This window comes from Hyla sarda, chromosome 1 (genome assembly GCF_029499605.1).
Source record: "Hyla sarda isolate aHylSar1 chromosome 1, aHylSar1.hap1, whole genome shotgun sequence".
In the NCBI taxonomy this organism is placed as follows: Eukaryota; Metazoa; Chordata; class Amphibia; order Anura; family Hylidae; genus Hyla; species Hyla sarda.
Window position 1 is genome coordinate 401,894,509 of NC_079189.1, and position 14,860 is coordinate 401,909,368.

The 14,860-nt window shown below is 46.6% G+C and overlaps 1 protein-coding gene across 1 annotated transcript in view; it reads right to left on the minus strand.

The window, feature by feature from the left end:
* The window catches only part of LOC130308429 (uncharacterized), a 70,377-nt gene extending 56,940 nt beyond the window's left edge, over window positions 1-13,437 (minus strand). Inside the window, exon 1 of the mRNA XM_056552246.1 lies at window positions 13,393-13,437. Within this exon, the coding sequence (XP_056408221.1) occupies window positions 13,393-13,435 (43 nt within the window). The 5' untranslated portion in view covers window positions 13,436-13,437. The remainder of the gene's footprint in view (window positions 1-13,392) is intronic.
* Window positions 13,438-14,860: the final 1,423 nt, after the last annotated feature.

Below are 14,860 nucleotides of genomic sequence, written 5' to 3' on the forward strand. Positions count from 1 at the left end.
CATGTGTCCACTCAAACAGTCAGAAACAGACTCCATGAGGGTGGTATGAGGGCCCGACGTCCACAGGGGTTTTGCTTATAGTAGGACGTTTGGCATTTTCCAGAGAACACCAAGATTGGCAAATCCACCACTGGGGCCCTGTGCTCTTCACAGATTAAAGCAGAATCACACGGAGCACATGTGACAGACATGACAGAGTCTGGAGACGCCATGGAGAACGTTCTGCTGACTGCAACATCCTCCAGCATGATCGGTTTCGCGGTGGGTCAGTAATGGTGTGAGGTGGCATTTCTTTGGGGGGCCGCACAGCCCTCCATGTGCTTGCCAGAGGTAGCCTGAATACAATTTGGTACCGAGATGAGATCCTCAGACCCCTTGTGAGACATATGCTGGTGCGGTTGGCCCTGGGTTCCTCTTAATGCAAGACATTACTAGACCTCATGGGGCCTCAGTGTGTCAGCAGTTCCTGCAAGAGGAAGGCATTGATGCTATGGACTGGCTCTTCCATTCCCTAGACCTGAATCCAATTGAGCACATCTGGGTCATCATGTCTCGCTTCATCCACCAACGCCAGGTTGCACCACAGACTGTCCAGGAGTTGGCGGATGCTTTAGTCCAGGTCTGGGAGGACATCCCTCAGAAGACCATCTGCCATCTTATCAGGAGCATGCCCAGGCATTGTAGGGAGGTCATACGGGCACATGGAGGCCACACACAGACTACTGAGCCTCATTTTGACTTGTTTTAAGAACATTACATTAACCTCTTAAGGATGCAGGGCGTATGGATACGCCCTGCATTCCGAGTCCTTAAGGACGCAGGGCGTATCCATACGCCCGTGGGAATTCCGATCCCCACCGCTAGCCGGTTGGGGACCGGAGCCGGATGCCTGCTGAAATCATTCAGCAGGCATCCCGGCATATCGCCCAGGGGGGTCATTATGCCCCCCCCATGTCGGCGATGGCTGCAGATCGCTGGACAATTCAGTCCAGCGATCTGCGGCGATTCCGGGTCAATCGGGTCTCCAGTGGCTAGGTGACCCGGAATTACTGGCTGTTCGGGGCCGTCTCTGACGGCCCCGAACAGCCAGAGCCTGCAGGGGTGAGGTGGCACTGGTGCCACCTCACGATCGCCCTGATTCGTCGGCCGGATTACCGGCCGACCAATCAGGGCGCCTGCTGCGGGTGTCACTCCCGCACCCGCTCCGCCCCTCTTCCGGAGGACGTGAGCGGGTGCGGGAAGACGACCCCGGATGCTGGGGCCCCAGGAGTGACGGCCGCGGCGAGGGACAGTCCTGTGATGGAGCAGCAGCAGGAGGTGAGTGACAGCCTCCTGCTGTTGCTTAGCAACAGCTCCCAGCATGCAAAAAGGGCATGCTGGGAGCTGTAGTTATGCAACAGCAGGAGGCAGACCACCACAACTCCCAGCATTCCCTTATGGGCATGCTGGGACTTATGGTTTTGCAACAGCTGGAGGCACATTTTTTCTATGGAAAAGTGTACCTTCAGCTGTTGTATAACTACAACTCCCAGCTTGCACAAAAAGCTAAAGTGCATGCTGGGAGTTGTAGTGGTGCATCTGCTGGTTGCATAACTACAACTCCCAGCATGCCCGTTGGCTGTCGGTGACTGCTGAGAGTTGTAGTTTTGCAATAGCTGAAGGCACACTGGTTGTGAAACCCATTTTTTTTTTTACCTAGTTCAGTGTTTCACGACCGGTGTGCCTCCAGCTGTTGCAAACTACAACTCCCAGCAGTCACCTTACACCATGCACCGTACATGCTGGGAGTTGTAGTTTTGCAACAGCTGGAGGCACACTGGTTTTGAAACACTGAGTAAGGTCACAAACTCAGTGATACATAACCAGTGTGCCTCCAGCTGTTGCAAAACTACAACTCCCAGCATGCTCTGATAGACCATACATGCTGGGAGTTGTAGTTTTGCAACAGCTGGATGTCCCCCCCAATGTGAATGTACAGGGTACACTCACTTGGGCGGAGGCTTACAGTAAGTATCTGGCTGCAAGTTTGAGCTGCAGCAAATTTTCTGCAACAGCTCAAACTGCCAGCGAGAAACTACTGTGAACCCCCCGCCCGTGCGACTGTACCCTAAAAACACTACACTACACTAACACAAAAAATAAAATAAAAAGTAAAAAACACTACATATACACATACCCCTAAACAGCCCCCCTCCCCTCCCCAATAAAAATGAAAAACGTCTGGTACGCCACGGTTTCCAAAATGAAGCCTCCAGCTGTTGCAAAACAACAACTTCCAGTATTGTCGGACAGCCGTTGACTGTCCAGGCATGCTGGGAGTTTTACAACAGCTGGAGGCACCCTGTTTGGGAATCACTGGCGTAGAATTCCCCTATGTCCACCCCTATGCAAGTCCCTAATTTAGGCCTCAATTGCGCATGGCGCTCTCACTTTGGAGCCCTGTCGTATTTCAAGGCAACAGTTTAGGGTCACATATGGGGTATCGCCGTACTCGGGAGAAATTGTGTTACAAATTTTGGGGGGCTTTTCTGCTTTTACCCTTTTTAAAAATGTAAAATTTTTGGGTAAAAAATGTTTTTTTTTTCTTTACATATGCAATAGTCGTGAAACGCCTGTGGGGTATTAAGGCTCACTTAACCCCTTGTTACGTTCCCCGAGGGGTCTAGTTTCCAAAATGGTATGCCATGTGTTTTTTTTTTGCTGTTCTGGCACCATAGGGGCTTCCTAAAGGTGACATGCCCCCCAAAAACCATTTGACGCTCCTTCCCTTCTGAGCCCTCTACTGCGCCCGCCGAACAATTAACATAGACATATGAGGTATGTGCTTACTCGAGAGAAATTGGGTTTCAAATACAAGTAAAAATTTTCTCCTTTTTACCCCTTGCAAAATTCAAAAATTGGGTCTACAAGAACATGCGAGTGTAAAAAATGAAGATTGTGAATTTTCTCCTTCACTTTGCTGCTATTCCTGTGAAACCCCTAAAGGGTTAAAACGCTTACTGAATGTCATTTTGAATACTTTGGGGGGTGCAGTTTTTATAATGGGGTCATTTATTGGGTATTTCTAATATGAAGACCCTTCAAATCCACTTCAAACCTGAACTGGTCCCTGAAAAAAGGCGAGTTTAAAAATTTTGTGAAAAATTGGAAAATTGCTGCGGAACTTTGAAGCCCTCTGGTGTCTTCCAAAAGTAAAAACATGTCAATTTTATGATGCAAACATAAAGTAGACGTATTATATATGTGAATGAAAAAATTTTTTGGGGAATATCCATTTTCCTTACAAGCAGAGAGCTTCAAAGTTAGAAAAATGCAAAATTTTCAAATTTTTTCATCAAATTTTGGGATTTTTCACCAAGAAAGGATGCAAGTTACCACAAAATTTTACCACTAAGTTAAAGTAGAATATGTCACGAAAAAACAATCTCGGAATCAGAATGATAACTAAAAGCATTCCAGAGTTATAAATGTTTAAAGTGACAGTGGTCAGATTTGCAAAAAATGGCCGAGTCCTTAAGGTGAAAAAGGGCTCAGTCCTTAAGGGGTTAAAAGTGGATCAGCCTGTAGTGTGGTTTTCCCCTTTGATTTTGAGTGTGACTCCATATCCAGACTTCCATGGGTTGATACATTTTATTTCCATTGATAATTTTTGTGTGATTTTGTTGTCAGCACATTCAACTATGTAAAGGCGAAAGTATTTCATACGATTAGTTCATTCATTCAAATCTAGGATGTGTTATCTTAGTGTTCCCTTTATTTTTTGAGCAGTGTGTATACATAGATCAAGTGAGAAAAAGTGAGAAAACTCATCACAGATTTCCACTCAAGGGCTGGTCCTGCTAATGGAAATGGTGTTCCTGCTGTGACAAAAGTGCAGCAACTCAGTTCCCATGCATTCCTGCAGGTCTAGAGCCCTGTGTGTTTGTGTGTGAATATATATATATATATATATATATATATATACATACATTTACATACACACACACACACACACACACACACACACACTCATACATATAAATGCCACCCTCCATAGATAGATTGATGTACCCCCCCCCCACACCTTTAGGCAGGTGGTAGACAGACTTCCCTCCCCCTTTTCACCCTCCATAGATATGTTGATCACCCCCACCCCTTTAGGCAGGTAGGTAGACAGGCTCCCCTACCCCATTCCCACCCTCCATAGATCCCCCCCCCCAAAAAAAAAAGGCAGGTAGGCTTTACCCTCCCCCCTCCCTCCTCCTTTTTCTGCGTGATTCATGTTATGATGTCAGTGGTTTTATGATTGGTCCTTTATTATGATTAATTATATTGTTATGGCCTGGTAAGATATGGTATGTTCGTTTCTGTAATTATTTCTTGTTATGTTTAGACTTTTGATAACAGATTTACAGGACGCAACTCAGAATCAGTACAGGATAAGTCATGTAATGTATGACTGTAGAAAGCCCACCACCCTGACCTCTCACACACAGCCTGGCTCCCACAGTCCTGCCCCGATCGCTGTAATGAGGAGCTGCATACAACATTAATTGGTTCTGCCCTGTTAGGTCCCTTCACTTTTGGACATCCCTTTTTGTGTCTCAGGCCTCACATTGCCTCACTCCTGGCCGGTATCATCTTCCCCTTTCTTGTATGTCCTACCTGTATAACAGACATTTGAAATTAATTTTTAAAATTAATTTCTAATAAAGAATTGCGATTTATTTTAGATGTTTCTATTTTTCAGTCTGCACTTTGTATCAGACTGTATTTTCCTGGAGTATCTAGTTAGTCTGAGCACCCTCGATTCTACTTACTCCCTACTCTCATCTTTCATTCTTCCTACCAACAGTGGATTGAGCTTGTACCTGCCAACATCCTTTATCATGTGCTATACCCTAAGTGTGACACTACCCTAGCACTTGTTTTATAGCTATGCTGTCTGTCTTTGCTGCACATTGGGGGGAATACATAATCTTGTTTTTCACTATATTGGAGTGCTGCCGTCTTCTCTTTGGAGTATATATTGAGGATGCTGGACCGGGACCCTGGCTGGTTGGCACCCGTGCATAGCTACAGGAGTGCTGCTTTCTTCTTTTGTATATGCTGACTTCAATATATTTTTTTGAGAGGAAGAAGTTCAATATGTATGTTGAAGCTCATGCCCCTGATCTTTTAGACTTTAACAACACCCCCTTAGATTAACTTTAATATGCACTAAATATGATCTTTTATATACTTTTTTTTTAAGCATTGTAAGTTTTGACAGTATTGATCACATTTTCCACAGGAAAATGTCACAGACAGAAATGCACATCCTTTGGGGTGACCACAGTCTACATTTACTTTACTTCCTCTTGCTGTTTCATTGTGAACATGCAATTTGGTCATGACTCAAAGCTAAATTTGTTCTCTATTTTATATATATTAGTCTGTATTGTTGTCTATATAGCTTAGTAAGACCATTCACATATTATTTTCATCATTTCCAGATACATTTGACTAAAATACATATAAACATATGTAAGATAAAGAGAAATACACCAGGGCTAAATCTGAAAAAGTGTGTATATCCACTTCAGCCTGGTGTTAGAAGGTGGAATCCCGTTCACCACTTATATGTAAGTACTGTAAATCAATATAGTATGAAACAATAGTATACAAATAAGAAGGATGCTGCAGCACTCTTGGTCAAAAAATGGAAGCTCTTAGCGCACTTTTTGATCAAAAAGTGTCCCCCATCCACCACGCAGAGGTGGCCTCACTTCGGATGGGACCCTAACATTCTCATTCCACTCACCTCTGCTGGGTATATGGCCTCTGACTGGGTGACATGCAGGATACACTATCAATTTAAAATACCTCCAATGAATAGGGAGGGGTGCTTTTTTGATCAAAAGTGCGCTAGAGCCTCCATTTTTTGACCAAGAGTACTGCTGCAACCTTCTTATTTGTATATACTTTGTATTTGCCACAGCAGCGTGCACTTGTGTATTAGGTAGTTGTGCTGGCTATTTTCTTTTACTTTTTTTCTTTACTGTGCAAGTTAGGGGGAGTGGCACCCTTTTTAGCGGTGTACCCCTCCCTGTTCACAGGAGGTTTTTTAAATTGATAGTGGATCATGCATGTCACCAAGTCAAAGGCCATGTGCCCAGCAGAGGTGAGTGAAATGAATGTTAGGGTCCCATCCGAAGTGAGGCCACCTCTGCATGGTGGATTGGGGACACGTTTTGATCAAAAAGTGCGCTAAGAGCCTCTATTTTTTGACCAAGAGTGTATTTTTTGTATACTTTATATTCGCCACAGCAGCGTGCATCCGTGTATTAGGTAGTGGTGTTGGATGTATTATTTTTTTTTTTTACAGTGCAATAATAAACAATGGTGCATATAGATCCTTTACAAAATGGGTATATGAGTAAAAAAGATCTTGCTAATGAATACAGTAAGTGCCCAGATAAGGACCCATGCACATTGTCATCACAAATATGCAAACAACGAACAGACAACGCCCATAAAAACATCCATTCTGCCGCACAGCATTTTTTTCAATGAAAAAACGCTGTGGCCAAATGTTAGCTACAAGTCAATAGGGAACTGCAAAATGCCATATCCACTTAGTGTTTTTTTTTTTTTTAAATCCTTTTGGCATTTTTTTTTTTTTTTAGCTATTTTGGGCTCCATGGCAGTTTTTCAAAAACTACCTATTGTTAAGACTTTGGCGTTTATTTGGGAGTCTATGGGAGTAGAAAAACTCCCCCCCAAAAAAAGCCATGTGGGTTTTAACTTTGGCATTTTTGCAGGCGTTTTTTATTCTCTTTTTTACTTTAGCGGTCCAAAAAATGGATGGTTAGTTTTTTTTTTTTTTTTTTTTAATTGAAGTTCGTAGTTTACTATATAAAAAAAAAAGATACAGTAGGGATGGAAAAAATTGTAGGGAACTTTTCATTTTTTATAACAAAATTTTTATTCATTTTCAATCGGGGACCAATTTATATGAGCGGGCAGGTACATAAAAATGTAGATAATGTATAAAGGGGCCATGTAATTGTAAAAATGTATATTTTTATTTTAAATTTGTGAAACTTTTTATTAATAATGTATTTTAATTATATGTTTTATAAAGTGTGTGTGATTTTTACTACTTTTAAACTTTCTTCTCTTTCTTTTAGACATTATTTAGGTACTACTACTGCTCCCAGCATGGAACAGCTGTAGTACCTGTCACGATTCGGCTACAGGTAGTGGATCCTCTGTGTCAGCGAGGGATTGGCGTGGACCGTGCTAGTGGACCGGTTCTAAGAGGCTACTGGTGTTCACCAGAGCCCGCCGCAAAGCGGGATGGTCTTGCTGCGGCAGTAGCAACCAGGTCGTATCCACTAGCAACGGCTCAACCTCGCTGACTGCTGAGAAGGCGTGGGACAGAAGGACTAGGCAGAGGCAAGGTCAGACGTAGCAGAAGGTCGGGGCAGGCGGCAAGGTTCGTAGTCAAGATGGATAGCAGAAGTTCAGGTAACACAGGCTTTGGACACACTAAACGCTTTCACTGGCACAAGGCAACAAGATCCGGCAAGAGAGTGCAGGGGCAGTGAGCAGATATAGTCTGGGAGCAGGTGGAAGCCAATTAAGCTAATTGGGCCAGGCACCAATCATTGGTGCACTGGCCCTTTAAGTCTCAGAGAGCTGGCGCGCGCGCGCCCTAGAGAGCGGAGCCGCGCGCGCCAGCACATGACAGCAGGGGACCGGGACGGGTAAGTGACCTGGGATGCGATTCGCGAGCAGGCGCGTCCCGCTGTGCGAATCGCATCCCCGACGGCCATGACAGTGCAGCGCTCTCGGTCAGCGGGACTGACCGGGGCGCTGCAGGGAGAGAGATGCCGTGAGCGCTCCGGGGAAGAGCGGGGACCCGGAGCGCTAGGCGTAACAGTACCCCCCCCCTTAGGTCTCCCCTTATCTTTGTCCGGTAACTGCCTCCCCTGGGATGAGGACACCGGGAAAGAATGGAGGGTTTCCTCAACGGCAGGCAGTACAGCAGGAGTGGGAATGGGGAGGGAGGGCAGAGGGCGAAGCCTGGCACGGGGCAGTGTGTCACCAGGACGGGGGCCATGAGGAGGCACTGAGGCTTGCCTGACGGGACTGGGAGGGGGGGAGAGGCACTTCCTATGGCAGGCAGAGTCCCAGTTCTTGATCTCCCCGGTGGCCCAATCAAGGGTGGGAGAATGAAGCCGGAGCCATGGGAGACCGAGGAGGACCTCAGAGGTACAGTTGGGAAGGACGAATAACTCAATCCTTTCGTGGTGGGGTCCAATACACATCAGGAGGGGTTCTGTGCGGTAACGCACGGTGCAATCCAATCTGACTCCGTTGACCGCGGAAATGTAGAGCGGCTTGACGAGACGGGTCACCGGGATGCGGAATTTATTCACAAAAGACTCCAAAATAAAATTCCCAGAGGCACCAGAGTCCAAGCAGGCCACGGCTGAGAGGGAGGAGTTGGCTGAAGGAGAAATCCGCACGGGCACCGTGAGACGTGGAGAAGCAGACTTAGAACCAAGAGACGCCACACCCACGTGAGCTGGGTGCGTGCGTGCGTTTCCCAGACGTGGAGGACGGATAGGGCAATCCACCAAGAAATGCTCGGTACTGGCACAGTACAGACAGAGATTTTCTTCCCTACGGCGATTCCTCTCTTCCTGGGTCAGGCGAGACCGATCCACTTGCATGGCCTCCTCGGCGGGAGTCCCAGGCATAGACTGCAACGGATGCTGTGGGAGAGGTGCCCAGAGATCTAAGTCTTTTTCCTGGCGGAGCTCCTGATGTCTCTCAGAAAAACGCATGTCAATGCGGGTGGCCAAATGGATAAGTTCTTGCAGGTTGGCAGGAATCTCTCGTGCGGCCAGCACATCCTTGATGCGACTGGATAGGCCTTTTTTAAAGGTCGCGCAGAGAGCCTCGTTATTCCATGATAATTCGGAAGCAAGAGTACGGAATTGGATGGCGTACTCGCCCACTGAAGAATTACCCTGGACCAGGTTCAGCAGGGCAGTCTCGGCAGAAGAAGCTCGGGCTGGCTCCTCGAAGACACTACGGACCTCAGCGAAGAAGGACTGGACTGTGGCAGGATCATTGCGGTCCCAGAGCGGTGTGGCCCAAGACAAGGCCTTTCCTGAAAGAAGGCTCACTACGAACGCCACCTTAGACCGTTCTGTAGGAAACAAGTCCGACAACATCTCCATATGCAGGGAACACTGAGACAAAAATCCACGGCAGAGTCTGGAGTCCCCATCAAATTTGTCCGGCAGGGACAAGCGGAGGCTAGGAGCGGCCACTCACTGCGGAGGAGGTGCAGGAGCTGGCGGAGGAGATGGTTGCTGCTGTAGCAGAGGCAGAAGTTGCTGTAACGTGGCGGTCAACTGCGACAGCTGCTGTCCTTGTTGGGCAATTTGCTGCCATTGCTGAGCGACCACCGTGGTAAGGTCAGCGAGACTTGGCAGCGGCACCTCAGCGGGATCCATGGCCGGATCTACTGTCACGATTCGGCTACAGGTAGTGGATCCTCTGTGTCAGCGAGGGATTGGCGTGGACCGTGCTAGTGGACCGGTTCTAAGAGGCTACTGGTGTTCACCAGAGCCCGCCGCAAAGCGGGATGGTCTTGCTGCGGCAGTAGCAACCAGGTCGTATCCACTAGCAACGGCTCAACCTCGCTGACTGCTGAGAAGGCGTGGGACAGAAGGACTAGGCAGAGGCAAGGTCAGACGTAGCAGAAGGTCGGGGCAGGCGGCAAGGTTCGTAGTCAAGATGGATAGCAGAAGTTCAGGTAACACAGGCTTTGGACACACTAAACGCTTTCACTGGCACAAGGCAACAAGATCCGGCAAGGGAGTGCAGGGGCAGTGAGCAGATATAGTCTGGGAGCAGGTGGAAGCCAATTAAGCTAATTGGGCCAGGCACCAATCATTGGTGCACTGGCCCTTTAAGTCTCAGAGAGCTGGCGCGCGCGCGCCCTAGAGAGCGGAGCCGCGCGCGCCAGCACATGACAGCAGGGGACCAGGACGGGTAAGTGACCTGGGATGCGATTCGCGAGCGGGCGCGTCCCGCTGTGCGAATCGCATCCCCGACGGCCATGACAGTGCAGCGCTCTCGGTCAGCGGGACTGACCGGGGCGCTGCAGGGAGAGAGACGCCGTGAGCGCTCCGGGGAAGAGCGGGGACCCGGAGCGCTAGGCGTAACAGTTCCTGCACTAATAAACAGTTCTTTAGAATCTGTAGAAGCGGGTGGCACGCCATGCTTCTCTGCAATCCCTGCCTGGCCCTGCCCATGTTTGGCGCTGAGAGTTGTGATTGGCCAGATTGTGCATACATGAATCTGTGATGTGAAGAGAACTTCACATCACAGAGGAATACAATGCCAGGCAGGGGATCGGAGAAGTGTGACGTGCCACCCTCTTCTCCCGATTATAAAGGAAGATGGCTGCGATCTATCTATTAGTGCTGGTACTACTGGAGACTGTGCTCCATGTTGGTAGCAGTAGTACCTGCAGTAAGGGACAGATCACAGCCATCATCCTTTACAATTGGGAGAAGCGGATGGCACACCACAATTCTCCACTCCCCTGCCCGGCATTGTACTGCTCTCTGCAGTGATCCACATCTCTGCTTTGTACTCCAGCTAGTGATGTGACATGCCACTTAGTGTGATGATTGGCCTGCAGGGAAACTGCCAAAGGGGCCAAAAATGCAATTTCCACACAAAGGTAAAAATGCAAAAAACGCAGGGAAAATCATGTGTTTTTTTACGCTAAAAAAATGCAAGGACAAAACCTCAGTGGAATCCTAGCCTAAAGGTGTTTAGACAAAACAACTAACATATTCGGTACTTGTTTTAGGTAGCAATGGTTTAATCCAACTGCATGGGAGAGCGCCCCAGCCAGCAACGTCTCAACCCAGTGAGCATGTAGAGCAAAAAAAAGCCCAGATCCTGAAAATAGTGACATCACTATGGCAGGCAGAGAGAACCAAAAAGCCTACATGCTACGGAGCAGACATGCTCCTTTGTCAGGCTCTGCAGTTAATTTGAATTTTTGGCGATTTATTTTTCCTTAGAGACATAACTTTCTTTTTCCAGAACACAGAGTTGTTGGTGAAACCAACTGTACTTTTTAATGAAACCATTTATTATACCACAAAATGTACTGCAAAAATGTATGAGGTGAAATTGTAATAAAAAAAATCCCACCATATTATCAACCAGGACTTATCGCTAATGACAGACATTGGTGACCACATTGATGTCGGTCATTTAACCCTTTAGATGCAATGATCAATTCTGATTGCGAAATCTAAAAGTCAAAATGACAGGTGCTGGAGGTTTTTGGGAACTGATCAGGACATTTGCTATGCAGTGCATCAGCCCCGATCAGTTAAGATGGTGGCCAAACATCTCCTGCTTAACTCTATGCCGGCCATCACTGCTACTCACAGCACCGATATCACTAATCCATGCAATGCCATTACATAGCATTGAACAGTATAAGCTATCTAAACACTGCTTACAATAGTCCCCTATGGGGACCAAAAATATGTAAATTAATTAAATGAATGTGTGTAAAAATATAAATAAGCCCTCTTCTAAGAAAAATTGAAATCACCCCCATTTCCTATTTAACAAATTTAAGAAAATGTAAACAAGAAAAACCATAAACATATTTGGTAAAATATATAATTAATAAACATACGGTAAATGGCATAAACAAAAAAATTAATTCCAGAATTGCAGATTTTTGGTCACTTCATATAAATAAATAAAACGTGATCAAGTGGTCCCATATAAACAAATATCGTACTGAGCTTCAGATGACAGCTCAAAAAATTACACATAGTTTCGTAAACAGAAAAGTTATAGAGGTTAGAAAAGGGCAATTTTAACAGGCACTGTCATCTAAACAAACTAATTATAGATTAATAGTACAAGTGAATATAAGAAACTTTCTATTACATCTCATCAGACAAAAAATGTTTCTTTCTACTGTTAAACTTTTCCCCTCTAAATACAGTCCCAGTTATAGTAATGAAACACAGGCAGCGGTGCTGGAATTGAAAATATTTTTGCTGTAGGACTAGTTATGATGTGTGCGCAGGGCTGGCTCTTTCTATAGGCAAAATAGGCAGCCGCCTAGAGCGTCCTCTTGATGGGGTCACCGCTTTGCCCGCCACAAGAAAGTTAGACAGCCTGCATCCAAACCCCTTGCTCAACCAGCTCAGCCAGCGGCACCACCATAACCCCCCCGCGCTGTGTGTTACCACAGTAGTAAGTCAACTACATAAGGAGGGGGGTTGTTAGTGTGTCACCCCAGTAGTAAGGAGAGTATATGGGGAGGAGTTTTGTTATAGTGTGTCACCCCAGTAGTGAGGAGATTACATGAGGAGGATGTTTGTTACATTGTTTCACCCCAGTAGGAAGGAGATTACATGAGGAAGGGGTTTGTTAGAGTGTGTCACACTGTTAGTAAGGTGATTACATGAGAAGGAGGTTTGTTACAGCGTGTCATCCAAGTACAGTGGTCCCTCAACATACGATGGTAATCCGTTCCAAACTGACCATTGTTTGTTGAAACCATTGCATGTTGAGGGATCCGTGCAATGTAAAGTATAGGACAGTGGTCTACAACCTGCGGACCTCCAGATGTTGCAAAACTACAACACCCAGCATGCCCGGACAGCTGTTGGCTGTCCGGGCATGCTGGGTGTTGTAGTTTTGCAACATCTGTAGGTCCGCAGGTTGAAGACCACTGTTAGAGGAAATTGTACTCACCTGTCCCCACCGCTCCGGGCCATCACCGCTCGTCACCGCTGCCCGGGATGTCGCCATCCATCGCTGTCACCGCGTCCCCGAGGTGTCCCCATCACTCCGGCAAGGCCTCTGCTTCCCCGGCATCCTATTGAATGAAGGGATGGAGTGTGCAGCGATGTGATGACGTCGATGCAGGGGATCCCGAAGAGGACGGGCCGGAGCTCCGAGGACAGGTAAGAGACATCACCGGAGCTCACGGGGCACCCTAAACGGCTATCTGGTGGCAGCTGAAGCAGTCTGCGCTGCCGGATAGCCGTTTATGCGATGGCCCCGACATAAAAAAGCATCGCATGTTGATGCTGCCTTAAACATGCGATGGCCTCCGAGAGGCCATCTCATGTTGAAATTATCGTTTGTCGGGGCCATCGTAGGTCGAGAGGTCACTGTAGTAAGCTAATTAGATGAGGAGGGGGTTTGTTACAATGTTTTTCCCCAGTAGTAAGGTGGGGTGTGTCAAAGGGCAGGCCAATTAGCTTTTGCCTAGGGTGGCAGCCCTGTGTGTGTGCATGATATGCATAAGAAAAAAAAAATGGAATGCTTCTTTAATAAGAAGTATTTACTTACCAACAATTCCTTTCGTATAAAAAGGGGTTCTGGAAAAATCCATTTTCAGCTGAAATATTGAAAGAATAGCAGAACTTGAATAATGCACTACATTCACTCAGATGTACTTTGCTGCAGATTTTCTGCTTGTATGTAAATGATAAAATCAGATACGAATGTACACACGCACAAAATATGCACGTGTGAACATGCTCTAAGGGCCCGTTCACACTACAGAATGCCACTTTACGAGCGCAGCAGGTGCTGCATGAATCAGTCGATGCTAGGACTAGGACTGTTCAGACATGTGCCGTCTTTATTGATGAAAATGCTTTTCTGAGCAGATTCTGCCAATGGAGACAGCGTATGTCAGAGTGGTCCAAGTGCTAATTGATTCTGTGGATTCTGTGAATTCCTCCTGGCCAATATTCTGCCCTGTGAATAGGAGCTAAGTCAATAAAATCTTCTGCAGGAAAGGCAAAACTTACTAGATTTCATTGCATGGTATTGGAGTCCACTGGGCATCATTTAAAGGGTACCTGTCATTTACAATATATATATATATATATATATATATATATATATATAATGCAGAGAATAACATTATATGTATATTTGCCATATACACTGGTTAAAAATATGTATATTTTTGTTCCTGCGGTTATTGTCTGTGTGTCTCTGTGAGGTGACCAAATACAGGAAGTGTGGATGGACAAACATGGCTCTGTACACTGAGGACAAGCAGGGTTCTGTACACTGGGACAAGCAGGGCTCTGTACACTGAGGACAAGCAGAGTTCTATGCACTGGGGACAAGCAGGGCTCTGTACACTGAGGAAAAGCAGGACTCTGTACACTGAGGACAAGCAGGGTTCTGTACAGTGAGGACAGGCAGGGCTCTGTACATTGAGGACAAGCAGGGCTCTGTGCACTGAGGACAAGCAGGGCTCTGTACACTGAGAACAAGCAGGGCTCTGTACACTGAGTACAAGCAAAGCTCTGTACACAGAGGACAACAGGTATCTGTGCACTGAGGAAAAACAGGGCTCTGTACACTGAGGACAAGCAGGGCTCTGTACACTGAGAACAAGCAGGGCTCTGTACACTGAGGACAAGCAAAGCTCTGTACACTGAGGACAACAGGGATCTGTGCACTGAGGACAAGCAGGGATCTGTGCACTGAGGACAAGCAGGTATGGTAGCCCTTGGGGGGGAATATAATACAGTGGGGGTGTTGCTTAGGTATATGAGGGATTAATTTAACCCCTGTCACTCGTGACGCCAGGGTGAGGGTTAATACGTTGAGGTAAATCTTCGGCCTATCGCCACCCTTCCCAGAAACGATAGGTGCGTGATTAAATGAATGAACGTCCACAATAGGGATGAACTTGAACTTGGGATGAAAAAGTACTTGCGGTACATCCAATTAACAGCAACAGTCTCATTAATACAGTCTCTATACAGCTCAGCAATGATTGACAGATGCTGCG